Source organism: Oryza sativa, chromosome 11 (assembly GCF_034140825.1).
Source record: "Oryza sativa Japonica Group chromosome 11, ASM3414082v1".
NCBI classification, from domain to species: Eukaryota; Viridiplantae; Streptophyta; class Magnoliopsida; order Poales; family Poaceae; genus Oryza; species Oryza sativa.
In genome coordinates, this window is record NC_089045.1 from 19720430 (window position 1) to 19733060 (window position 12631).

At 45.0% G+C, this 12631-nt stretch overlaps 1 protein-coding gene and 1 pseudogene across 1 annotated transcript; one reads left to right on the top strand and one right to left on the bottom strand.

Moving 5' to 3' along the window:
• Positions 1–7066: 7066 nt before the first annotated feature.
• Positions 7067–8393, bottom strand: LOC107277837 (scarecrow-like protein 3; annotated as a pseudogene).
• Positions 8394–9340: 947 nt separating this feature from the next.
• Positions 9341–11276, top strand: LOC4350558 (uncharacterized). Its single transcript, XM_066305873.1, has 4 exons — positions 9341–10373; positions 10597–10715; positions 10807–10883; positions 11018–11276. Exons 1-4 carry the CDS (start codon positions 9341–9343, stop codon positions 11274–11276), a joined length of 1488 nt encoding a protein of 495 aa, XP_066161970.1.
• Positions 11277–12631: the final 1355 nt, after the last annotated feature.

Here is a 12631-nt window from a genome sequence, read left to right on the forward strand (position 1 = left end):
TCAACCGCGCGCAGACCTTGGAGTAACTGTAATCGTGCTCATGTGACCGTTCTCGGTGAGTTCAGAGATAACGTTAGACTTCCTTTATCAGCCTTGTGGGGGCACCTAAAGGATTTGTCTGAGTCAATCTCCGGTGTCAACCAAGAAAGTACAGAGCATACGACTAAGTCTCCCGTCTTGCTGTAATCGATAATTTGGATTGAAGTCAAGAAATTTTATCTCAGCGAGTACACCATCTCTTCATTCCGTATTCCTTGTCGAGATCCACCAACCGTTCTCGAGTGATCGAGAAGGCGTAGAATCTGCGACGAAGCCTTGTTGACATTTGTCGTACTCGCCTTAGTCGATCTTGGTGTAGAACCATAGAGACATGGAGCCTTCAATAATGTCGAATAGAATTTTCCTGAAATCAATACTTAGAAAAGAATATTAGATAGAAATAGCCCCCGAAAATAAATTAAACTTATAGACCAATGTTTTATATATGAGCATCTACTCTTTTACCGACTTCGATCAGTCAGTTTGTTGAGTTATACACTCTCCCTAGCCCCCAGCCTTGTCGTCGGAGAATCGTTCTCGGAGGATAAGGCTCTTGGACCTTTGTCCTGCCTCGGTTGAACAAGCACCGATCCTAGCCCCCAGCCGTGAGGTTGGAAAATCCATTTCCGATTACACGGCTTGGTTAATACGCACGGCGAGAACTCTTATACGACCAGATCTTACATGGTCTTTCGTCTCTGAAGGATCCGACAAAGCCTTATCCGCTCTGGGCGTCCCCAGCCGAAGTTCCCTTAGGTTCCTCAGAGGCTTTGTCAAGACGGTGTAAAGGGACATTAGGATAGGTTTCAACGCTAGGTGTCTTTTGTGGTAAGGGATCTCTGGGTAAAACACTTGGCAATATTGTGCACCTGATATCAACTTTGTTGAAGTAGAGGTAATGGGAGAATCGCTACACCTCTGGTCAAGAACCAGGTAGTAGTCGTAACTCAACCACTAGAAGTAAATGTACGAGAGATCGCTACAATTGACTGGTTGAGGATTAGTGAGTAGGTGTCTCTCGATCATTTGAAGTCATGTTGCGAGGACTGCTGCGTTATTGCTGTAGTCGTACCTCGACCATCTGAGGTTGCGGTGCGAGAGATTGCTATGTACTGGTTCGAGAACCAGCGAGCGAGTAGAATAATTTCTCGAACATCAATGGAGGTTGCGGGGCGGGAGATTGCTACGTACTGGTTCGAGAACCAGTGAGCGAGTACAATCATCTCTCGAACACCAATGGAAGTTTGCGGTGTGAGAGATGGATACGTACTGGTTCGAGAACTAGCGAGCGAGTAGAATCATCTCTCGAACACCAATGGAAGTTGCGGTGCGGGAGATTGCTACGTACTGGTTCGAGAAACAGTGAGCGAGTAGAATCATCTCTCGAACACCAATGGAAGTTGCGGTGCGGGAGATTGCTACGTACTGGTTCGAGAACCAGCGAGCGAGTAGAATCATCTCTTGAACACCAATGGAAGTTGCGGTGCGGGAGATTGCTACGTACTGGTTTGAGAACCAGCGAGCGAGTAGAATCATCTCTCGAACACCAATGGAGGTTTGCGGTGCGAGAGATTGCTACGTACTGGTTCGAGAACCAGCGAGCGAGTAGAATCATCTCTCGAACACAAATGGAAGTTGCGGTGTGAGAGATTGCTACGTACTGGTTCGAGAACCAGCGAGCGAGTAGAAACATCTCTTCGAACACCAATGAAGTTGCGGTGTGAGAGATTGCTACGTACTGGTTCGAGAACCAGCGAGCGAGTAGAAACATCTCTTCGATCACCAATGGAAGTTGCGGTGTGAGAGATTGCTACGTACTGGTTCGAGAACCAGCGAGCGAGTAGAAACATCTCTTCGATCACCAATGGAAGTTGCGGTGTGAGAGATTGCTACGTACTGGTTCGAGAACCAGCGAGCGAGTAGAATCATCTCTTCGGTGCGGGAGATTGCTACGTACTGGTTCGAGAACCAGCGAGCGAGTAGAATCATCTCTTCAAACACCAATGTAAGTTGCGGTGCGGGAGATTGCTACGTACTGGTTCGAGAACCAGCGAGCGAGTAGAATCATCTCTCGAACACCAATGGAAGCGCTAGAGTTGGTTTATTACATGTGCATCTCAAGTGGCCAACATGACTCACACACCCAACTTGTAGCATATCCGGATGTCCGTTCACAATCATGTCGGGTGATCAAGCCGACAACGTTCACGAGGAATTATCTGTTAACAACCTTTTCTCAAATAATCCAACCACGACCGGTGCTATGAGATAGGTCGTCGGTCTTCGTTGGTAGGTTGGGCGCGACGACTCTGCATTTGTCGAGATCGTTCTCGATAATGCGGTGTACTTGACCACAACCTACTCGAGTGCTCCATTGTTCCTGAAAAATATTTTCTAGAAGACAAGATATATAGCAGATAATATTGAGTATGTACTCAAAAAACTGCATGGATCTTCTAGCATTATCAGGATATAACGAGCAAATTAAATATCAGGGCATTATGTAAACCGTAAATAAGCATAATTTGTACAGAAGAAGACAGAGCGAGCCCCCGGAGTTAGATCGTAGTCGATTTAACATCGGGGACACCCGCGCAATAGATATTGTATAAAAAATATGCTCTAGATAAACATAATAAATTATTAATCTGACAATGTTATATGATCTGAATAGATACGATAAATTGCATATAAAATATCACGTACCTTTGTAGATACATGCCGGATGTATCTTCGAAATTAGCAGATCAATTTAATAAACTGATATACTAAATACCTTTTTGATGTATACTCGGAGCATACAATAAATTGATGCGCCGTTATATCTCCTTTGATGACACCGGCCACGAGGGCCTGACACCCTATGCTGCTTTTGGCTTGATACGTTCCGAATAGGAGTTGACCAAAAAACAGCTGATCGGCATCAAGCCTGATGACACCCGGACTTGTCGGCAATGGTACGTGCGAGTATAAACCAGAAAATACCAGCACGTGATTAGTAGTAAAAATAATCATGATCTTAATTAGAATCAGACTATAATTAGAGCAATAAACCTGGTGGTGGTCAGATTGTTTGGCGGTGGATGTCAACTCCCGAAGTAGTCGATACGAACGAAATCTCGTGGTCGACAATATGGGATCGTTGTTCTCCGCTGCGGCGATGTCTCGATAGATTGAGTTACTGACGACGAATTCCGATCTAGTCGGAAGATGTATTCCGGTCGGGTTAGATCTCCACAGCCGAAGTCGTCGAGTAGCTTGTTGTCGGAGAATCCATCTCTTAAACCCATCTCGTCGAAATCCTGAAGCACCAAAGTCCCCTACCTAGCGCGCCACTGTCGACGTTTGATGTCGCGATTCTGGTATTTGCATAGTATGGGGATCGTTGGTACTAGGATATACGCGAGACTGAGGTAAAAGAGACAGAGAAGAGGATTTTTATACAGGTTCGGGCCCCTGAATTGTCAGGTAATAACCCTACATCCTGTTGGCCGAAGCCGGTATTGCTCTTATTCATCTAGATCACACAAGTACAATATTTGGGGTAGTCTATCTAACTGTTGTCGATATGGTGGTGTGAAGATCTAACTCGTAGTCGACAACAGGGTAGTCTTCCTCCTCGAGTTCGTGCCCGGCGAGATCAGAGACAGCGCAATGTCTCTCCTATCAGTATCCGGAAATACCGTAGGGGACTAGCCATGCCTATCTCTAAAGTCGATATCCGGCGTCTTGTCTTGGCGTATGTTGGCTTGTATGTTGATCTTGTGTCTTGATCTATTGTTCCGTATATTGTGGTGGGTGTGTCTATGTTCTCCCCCCTCTTCTCCTAGGGGGTCTTGTATTTATACCCATATGTGTCTCCTTGTCCAAGTAGAACTAGAAAAACCAATATGGATACAATCCGAGTAGTACTTGTCGTTTCCATGTAGAATTCTGGTTTGTCTTTCCTTATCCGAAACTCCTCCTATATCCGCAGGTTGTTTCCATATGGGACATGGTATGTGGTGGGTCCTGCCGAGATTTAGTCGACTACTTATTAGGTATGTGGTATCCATAATCCTGACAAAAACGATAAGTATTATTAGTCTGGAGGGAGTAGTGTAAAAGTCTCACTTTTAAGGTGCACAATTAATTATGGAGAGCTACATTTTGATAACACTATACGGCACAGAGAGATACAAATTGACAACGTGGTTGATTGTTCCTTACAACCCGTGATGAGGGATAAAAGCAACATTGGCAGAGGCCTAATTGACAGAGGTTGATTGTTGGGTACAACTAACCTGGCAACGATGGGCACTATGGCTGCGATCGACCAAAATTGACGCAGGTTGATAGTTGGCGACACCAAATTGTTGGAGTGTGGTTGATTAATTGTTGGCTAATATAACCAATGATAGATGGGAGCTGCCACTTGTTTGTGTCTTTATGTGCATGCCTACTTTCTTAGTAGATGTTGGTGATGTTGATCCGTAACTAATTAAATTAAGCTCAAACAGTTCACTAGTACATTGCAAATTGCAAAGAGAAAGACAAGCATATGGTTGACGATTAAGACTGATCAGTAGTACATTACTTTGACTGAACATGGAGAAATTAAGTATTCTAAACTATGCGAGGATATTCCGTTTTCTTATATCGATATATACCATCTAAATAGTTGTTAATTTTTTTTATAAAAAAATAGATTATTATGTGATGTAGTATCACTTGATAAATACATGAATTAAAATATGATTTCTGTGAGTTGTAAAGAAAAAAGACAACGCCGATATTGAGTTGGACGACGCTTCTCGTCAACTATATATGCAAGCTCGTGTCACCATGGCTAGACGTATACTTATATTAAATTATCTATAACGAAAGAAATCTGGGCACCACCTCTTCTTTTGGCAGTGTGAATTTGATTTCTTTAGTTTGATTCAGTTTTTAAGGAATTTAGTTTTGAACCATGCCACTTTATAATTTCCCAAGCCAGGGCTGCAGGCGGCAGATGCTGATGGCGGCGGCGCAGCACGTGAGCAGGCGGCCACTCCGGCAGCATGCGGTGGAGGCGTCGGCGGCGGTTCCGGTGGCAGCGCACAAAACAGTCGACAGAGGCGGCCGCGAGCAAGCGGCGGCTGTAGCTGCGGCGCACGATCCAGCTAAGCAGGAAATGGCTGGAGCGGCGCTGCTCGGGCGGCTCGGCTGGCGCTCGAGAAGACATGTTTCACATGGATAGGGAACCTCTGACGTAAAGTCAGATAAACGTGGTGGCTGACATGTGGACCCTACTGTTCTTAGGCCCATCTATCAATGACCATATCAGGACAGGGGTGACTTTACGTTAGAGTATCCTTTACAACGGTGTCGCTGAAGCAGGCAGTCCATTCTGGTGATGTCGAGGTTATCTAGTGATGGCCACCAGATCCGTTTGCATTGATAGCGAGCAGCGTGTCTTGGCAACAGCGACGCATGGCGAGTGGCTCCTCTTCAATGACCAGCGATGCCTTGCTGTTTCTTTCTCTCTTTTTTTCTGACAAATTTTTTTGCAGAGAATTGATAAGGAATTTGTTTGGTGATTTTTTTTCCTTGGTGAATGTGATGAATCTTTTTGGTGAATTTTCGCACCTGGGGCAAGTTCTATTAAAATACCGTGCTATCAATAATTGTCAAAGTTTGGTAATTTTGAAATGTATACAAATTCTATCAAAAAATTGGGGGCAAAGTGTAAAGGTTGATTGTTGGGTACAACTTGATGGAGGCAACGATCGGTACAATGGCTGCGATCGACTAAAATTGACGCAGGTTGATTGTTGGCGACTCCAAATTGATGGACTGTGGTTGATTAATTGTTGGCTAATATAACCAATGATAGATGGGAGCTGCCACTTGTTTGTGTCTTTATGTACGTACATAGGTACATGCCTACTTGCTTACTAGATGTTGGTGATGTTGAAAATTAAGCTCAAACAGTCACTAGTACAAAGCAAATTGCAAAGAGAAAAAAAGACTGTTATCGGTAGTACATTACTTTGACTGAACAAGGGGGAAATTAAGTATATATATTCTAAAATCTCGGGATACCTGTTTCTTACATAATAGTTATAATTATGAAAACAAATTTTAATAAACCTAACAAGATAGATTGATAAGTAATATGCCACTCCGTAAGCATGTAAATTCAAATATGACTATGAAAAACTGTAAAAAAAAGACTATATATAGAAGCCCATGTAACAAAAAATGACTTCCATTAATACATGCATGGTACGAAGACGCCGACGTTGACTTGGACGATGCTACTCGTTAACTGTATATGCAAGCCCGTGTCATTACGGCTAGACATATATTTACATTAAATTAAGAACTGTATATAATAACGAAAGAAATTTGGACGCCAACCTTTTCTTTAGTGTGAAACAATTTTTAAGGAATTTAGTCTTGGACAATGTCACATTAATTTGATTTCACCCCGGGCAAGATTTCACCGATTTAATAGGTTTTAAATAAACGAGAGAATATAAAAGTAAACTGATCTGATCACGCGAGCTGGGCTAAAATGGAAAATGGTGCGCGCGGGCCGGCATCACTGGGCCGAAAATGAAAAATCACGGGCTTGTCGTGCACCGGCCCGTGCACGCGACTAGTTGTGAATTAGTGTCGGCCGATGGAAAAAGTACACCGAAGGTGTACTCAACTTATCAGCTACATAAAAAAAGTCCTCCAACCGCAAAACTATATACATGGTCTCTTAACAATACAATACCGGTCACCTGAGATCCTAGGACAGTATTGAAGCCAGATTTGTCCTGCGTGGCGGCTTAGTCAGCATGGGACTCACGTGGACCCCGCGTGTCAGTCTATCCAGGTCAGCCTACTCTCTCTTCCCTTCTCTCCCTTCATCCTCTCTCTCTCTCACTCTTCTCTCTCTGGCTCTGGGCAGGACGGATAGGAGGAGAGCAAGGTGGCGGCGGGGGGGGGGGGGGGGGGGGAGCAAGGCGGCAACGACGCGGGAGCAGGGGAGGGGCGTCGGCGGCGGCGGCGGTCAGTCGAAGCGGCGGCCGCGCCATGTGGAAACAAAGAAGAGGAATAAGTTTCCCTTCTCCTCCCGGACCTTGAAGCCATCGCAGCCAAGGCCCTGCGCCACCCGCCTCGCCTGAAGCAGCGCGTAGTAGCTGAGCGGGATGCGGCCGAAGCCGGCGCCCTCCAGCCGCCCCACCCACCGTTCCAGCCGCTCGTGCCACTCCTGCCGCTCGCCGCCGGTCGCATGTCACGATGTTCATGATCTCCTCCCCGAGCAGCCACCGCTCCACACGCGTGTGCTCCACCGACCCGCGCGCCGCGCCCACCTCCAGGCCGTCGAACAGCGCCGCGTAGTAGTTGAGCGCCTCCACGAACCGCTCCGTCAGCAACGCCGCGTTGTGGCTCGCCTCCTGCTTCGTCACCACCATCACCTTCGGCGATGCGTCCGCGCGTGACTTCGACGGGGACAGCCCAGACTCCTGGCTTCGCCTCTCTCCTCGTCGTCGGACGCCAGGAGGCAGTACTGCAGCTGGAGGCTGGAGCGGATGGCGAGGACCTCGCCGGTCTTCACGCGGAGGGACTCCACGTCGAGGGCATCCAGGCGGGACACCACCGGGTTGAACTGGAAGGGCACGTCGAGGCGCTCTGCTTCTTTCATGAGCGCCATGGCCGTCTGGGTGAGCAAACAGCTCGGGAAACAAAAATACAATCCCTGGACATATATATTTCCTCAGGCAACGGGACAAAAGCAAATCGCCACCATTTATTTCTGCGTACAAGCTCGCAGCTATGCACAAAGTTTTAAATCTCCAGCTATAGCTGCCGCTATAGCCGGAGATAGCTGCTGGGAACGGACGGAGCTAAGAGATGCAGTTTTTAACGCTAAGAATAGCGGGACGCTAATAGCGCCATTTAGCCGGCAATAGCCGCTAAACTGACCGTAATTTAGCGTAGCTAAATTGTAAAACGCGGCCGGTCTGGCCCAAGAGGAAACCGGCCCAACTAGACCAGAGTCGAGAGGTGGGTAAAGTGCTGCAAACCCTAGCTCGTAAGCTCCCAGCAGCACACTATCCATTCCAACTTCGAAGCGCTCACTCTCCAGCTGCAAGAAAAGTGGAGGCGGCCGGCGGCGGCGGCGCAGAGGCGTTCGGCGGCGGCGGTGGCTTCAAGCGGATCGACCAACGCAGGCGGCTCGTGGAGGCGACCGGCGCCGGCTGCTGCTTCGAGCGGGCGTCCAACCAGCGGCGGCGGCTTTGAAGGCAGCTGAGCAGCAGCGCAAGTCCGACGAGGAGGTCCGTCAGTGCAACGTCTCCGAAGCACTGAAGCAGCAGCACCAAAGGTGACGGCATGGCACAACAATCCGGTCAGTTCTCACATCCTCCTCTCTTTTTTGCTTGTATGTTGCAGATCTTACAATATGTGAACAAGTTGTCAATATTTGTTACCTCTAATTTCAGATACTTGCCTTATGATGTAGATCTTACTATATGTGAATTATTTTCTTACTCCCTGAGATCTCTCGTTTGCTTGTTTCGCCTGTTTAGGAGGTAATGATAATACGTGCTATATCAGTTTGCATTATTTTGATGCTTAGGCAGCTTTGACGCTAGCATTAATGTGGGCTAAGTTTGCTTTTTGTATAGGTAATCCGTCCAGTGCTGCCTCTGTCTCAGTAGAAGCTGGACCAAAACAAGCTGGTATTAACTTAGATGATCCTGCATGGGCTCACTGTTTCTGCCCAGACATAACCAAGAAACATCACCTACGGTGCAAGTATTGTGACAAGGTCTGCACTGCTAGAATTACAAGAATTAAGTACCATCTTGCTGGAATTAAAGGTTTCAATACTACTAAGTGTCAGAAAGTTTCAAGTCCAGTGCAGCAAGAGATGTTTGATTTGCTTACCAAGAAGACTAGTGAAAAGGAACAGAAAAACAAAGAAAAGGAAGTGGCCAGAGCTGAAGTTGACATAGAAAATTCAGATTCTGAAAGTGGCAGTGAAGGTTCAGATCATGGCAATAATGTTCTTGTGGTGAAGCCAAAGGAGACAACAGGATCTAGTAGCTCTAGATCTGTAGCAGGTGGTCATACTATTGACAAGTACTACAAGCCTCCTTCTATAGAAGAATCTGCCAGTATGACACAAAGAGTAATTAAGCTAAGCAATAAGGTTCAAACAGCATTGACAACTCAGAAAAGAGAAGAGAGGAGGAATAGAACTTGTGAGTACATATGTCAGTGGTTCTATGAAGCTAGTATTCCACACAACACAGTAACCCTTCCTAGCTTTGCTCATATGTTAGAGGCCATTAGACAATTTGGTAGAAGTCTGAAAGGGCCTAGTCCCTATGAGATGAGTGGATCGTTCTTACAGAAAAGGAAGGAAAAGGTGATGGATGGATTCAAGGAGCACAAGGAATCATGGGAGCTCACAGGTTGTTCTATCATGACAGATGCATGGACAGATAGGAAGGGTAGGGGAGTGATGAATTTAGTTGTGCATAGTGCTCATGGGGTACTCTTCTTAGATTCAGTGGAATGCTCAGGTGACAAGAAAGATGGCAAATATATCTTTGAACTTGTGGACAGGTACATAGAAGAGATAGGGGAACAACATGTTGTCCAAGTGGTGACTGATAATGCTAGCGTCAACACAACTGCAGCAAGTCTATTGACAGCAAAAAGACCATCAATATTTTGGAATGGATGTGCTGCTCATTGCTTGGATCTCATGCTCGAGGATATTGGGAAGCTTGGACCAGTTGAGGAAACCATTGCTAATGCAAGACAAGTGACTGTTTTCTTGTATGCTCATACTAGGGTGTTGGATTTGATGAGAAAGTTTCTTAACAGAGACTTGGTTCGCTCTGGGGTTACACGATTTGCCACAGCTTATTTGAATCTAAAAAGCTTGTTAGACAACAAAAAAGAGTTAGTAAGACTATTTAAATCAGATGAGATGGAGCAATTGGGTTACTTGAAGCGGGCCAAGGGGAAGAAAGCCAGCAAAGTGATCAGATCTGAAACCTTTTGGAAAAATGTTGACATTGCAGTTAATTACTTTGAGCCATTGGCTAACGTGTTGAGAAGAATGGACAGCGATGTACCATCAATGGGATTCTTCCATGGTTTAATGCTTGAGGCGAAGAAAGAAATTTCTCAGAGATTCGATAATGATAAGAGCCGCTTCATAGAAGTTTGGGATATCATTGATAAAAGATGGGACAACAAGCTCAAGACTCGACTACACCTGGCTGGGTACTATTTGAACCCCTACTACTACTACACAAATAAGCAAGAGATCGAGAGTGATGGATCATTTAGAGCAGGTGTGATTTCCTATATTGACAAGTTGGTTGATGATGAAGATATCCAAGACAAAATAATTGAAGAACTCAACTTGTATCAAGATCAGCATGGGAGTTTTGGACACGAAATTGCCGTAAGGCAGCGAAAGAACAAAAATTTCAATCCAAGTTCAGATCTCAACATGTGAACTTAATTTTATTGCTGAATATCATTTTTGTTGTAATTTGTGTAATGTTTATGCAGCAAAATGGTGGCTGAACCATGGCACAAGCACACCAAATCTTAGGAAGTTGGCTGCAAGGATTTTGAGTTTGACCTGCAGCTCCTCAGCTTGTGAGAGGAACTGGTCAGTTTTTGAACAGGTAAAAAGAAATTTGTGACCTGTAGCTTTATGTGCATGCTGTCTATTTTGAATTATAATGCTTATTTATGGAATTTAGATCTGACCTGCAGCTTTGTGTTCACTACTTGGCTTATAGGTTCATACAAAGAAGTGCAACAGGCTACTTCATGAAAGGATGTGAGATCTGGTGTTTGTTAAATTTAACTCCAAGTTAAGAAATAAGAGAGAGAACAAGGGTAGAGATCCTATAGAGAAGGAAGTGGATGATGTTGTGGCAGATGGTGACAATGAATTCATTACTGGTGTTGTGCCTTCATGAAGTGAAATGGATCAACAATGTGCAAAAGAGTCACAGCAGCACACAACACCACAAGCACCAGCACCAGCTAAAAGGAAAAGGCATATGCACACTAAGAAGAGAAAAGTCAGAAGCCTACAGTCTTTGATGCGCAATGCCCCAGTGCATCCTGAAGCTCCATCATCCGACTCAGAAGATTGTGATGATGGTATTCCAATGCAGACTTCTGATTCTGATAAGTCACCCTCTCCCTCTCCCTATGTCTCTGAGACCGATGATTGATGACTAGAAGAAATGAAGATTGCAATATTGCCTCATATTAGTAATTTAGTATCCACTATCCAGAATTCTTGATGACCTTTGTGTTGTACTGTTGTCTTTATTCCAGAATGCTGTACTTTTGTGAAACTGATGTTTCAGTATTCTGTTAACCACTTAGCCTGTGATGTAATGTACTCCTATGAACCTGTAATGTACTCATTTGAACTGGTTATGTATCAATTGGTAATGGTTATGAAGTTATGCCAAGATCATGTCTTTTATTTATTTATTTATTTGCAAAAACAACTAAATGGCTTAGCTGCAGCTATCTCCAGCTATAGCTGTGCTTAGCTGTTGAGAAGATCAGCAGCTAAGAGGCTTAGCCGGAGATTTAAAACTTTGGCTATGCATCGAGAGAGGAGAGGCATAGCAGCAGCAGCGGCGGCATGCATATGTACATCCACCACAAGTGAACAAAAGAGAAGGAAGAAATTAAAATGCTCACCTCAAGGAGGAGCAGCGTCCCTCCGTCCCACACGAGGAGGAGCTCCCCGCTGGCCTCCTCCCCACCCGCCGGCGGCCTGCAGAGACAAGATTGAGAGAGAGAGAGAGAGGAGGAAGGGAGAGAAGGTGAGAAGGGGGGCAGAGAGAGTGGAGGATGGCACGCTGACATGTGGGGCCCACGTGGGTTCCACGCCGACTCAGCAGTCACATAGACCCAAACAGGGGTTACAACCACCGAAGGACCTCGGGTGTCCGGTTTTATATAGTTAAAGGATCCCGCATGGCCGCATATCTGGTTTTACGGTTCGAGGATATTTTTCTATCCCGATGACAAGTTGAGGGACCTTCGGTGTATTTTTTCCGTGGGCCGATAGACCTGGCACCACCCATTGGCCCATCCTTCCACGTTGTGCAAGCCCATCTCTTCCAATGCCCGATAACAAAAGTAATTATCGGTTGGCCCATTAACACTTAGTGGGATTTTGTTCACTTTTCCAATTTTTCATATACTCTTTTTAAACTATTAAACATATGTTTTTCTATAAAAAATATATATTTAAAAGTTACTTTAAAGCTAATACTTAATTAATCCGAGATTGCCAAGGGGCGATGGATCGCCCCTAGCGTTCAGCCGGTCCCCCCTTCCCTCCATCTACATGGTTTTCTTTTTTGGCACCGCATTATTTTTCTATTTTAGTAAATTTATGCACATAAAGTTTATAAGTCAAAAGTTTATATATCCGATTCATTTGAATTTGAATTCAAATATTTTTTATATATAGTATTTCTATACATATAAAATTTATACACCTAAAGTTTATAGGCCCAAAGTTTATAAGTCAAAAGTTTACATACCCGTTTCAAATTTTAAT

What these genes read in the sequence shown, in the direction of transcription:
- LOC4350558 (XM_066305873.1), top strand. Translation starts at nt 9,341, where the DNA reads ATGTTAGAGGCCATTAGACAATTTGGTAGAAGTCTGAAAGGGCCTAGT. An exon ending in TGATGGATCATTTAGAGCAG is followed by an intron (nt 10,374 to 10,596) that starts GTGTGATTTCCT and finishes ATGTTTATGCAG; the next exon opens with CAAAATGGTGGCTGAACCAT. An exon ending in ACTGGTCAGTTTTTGAACAG is followed by an intron (nt 10,716 to 10,806) that starts GTAAAAAGAAAT and finishes TCTGACCTGCAG; the next exon opens with CTTTGTGTTCACTACTTGGC.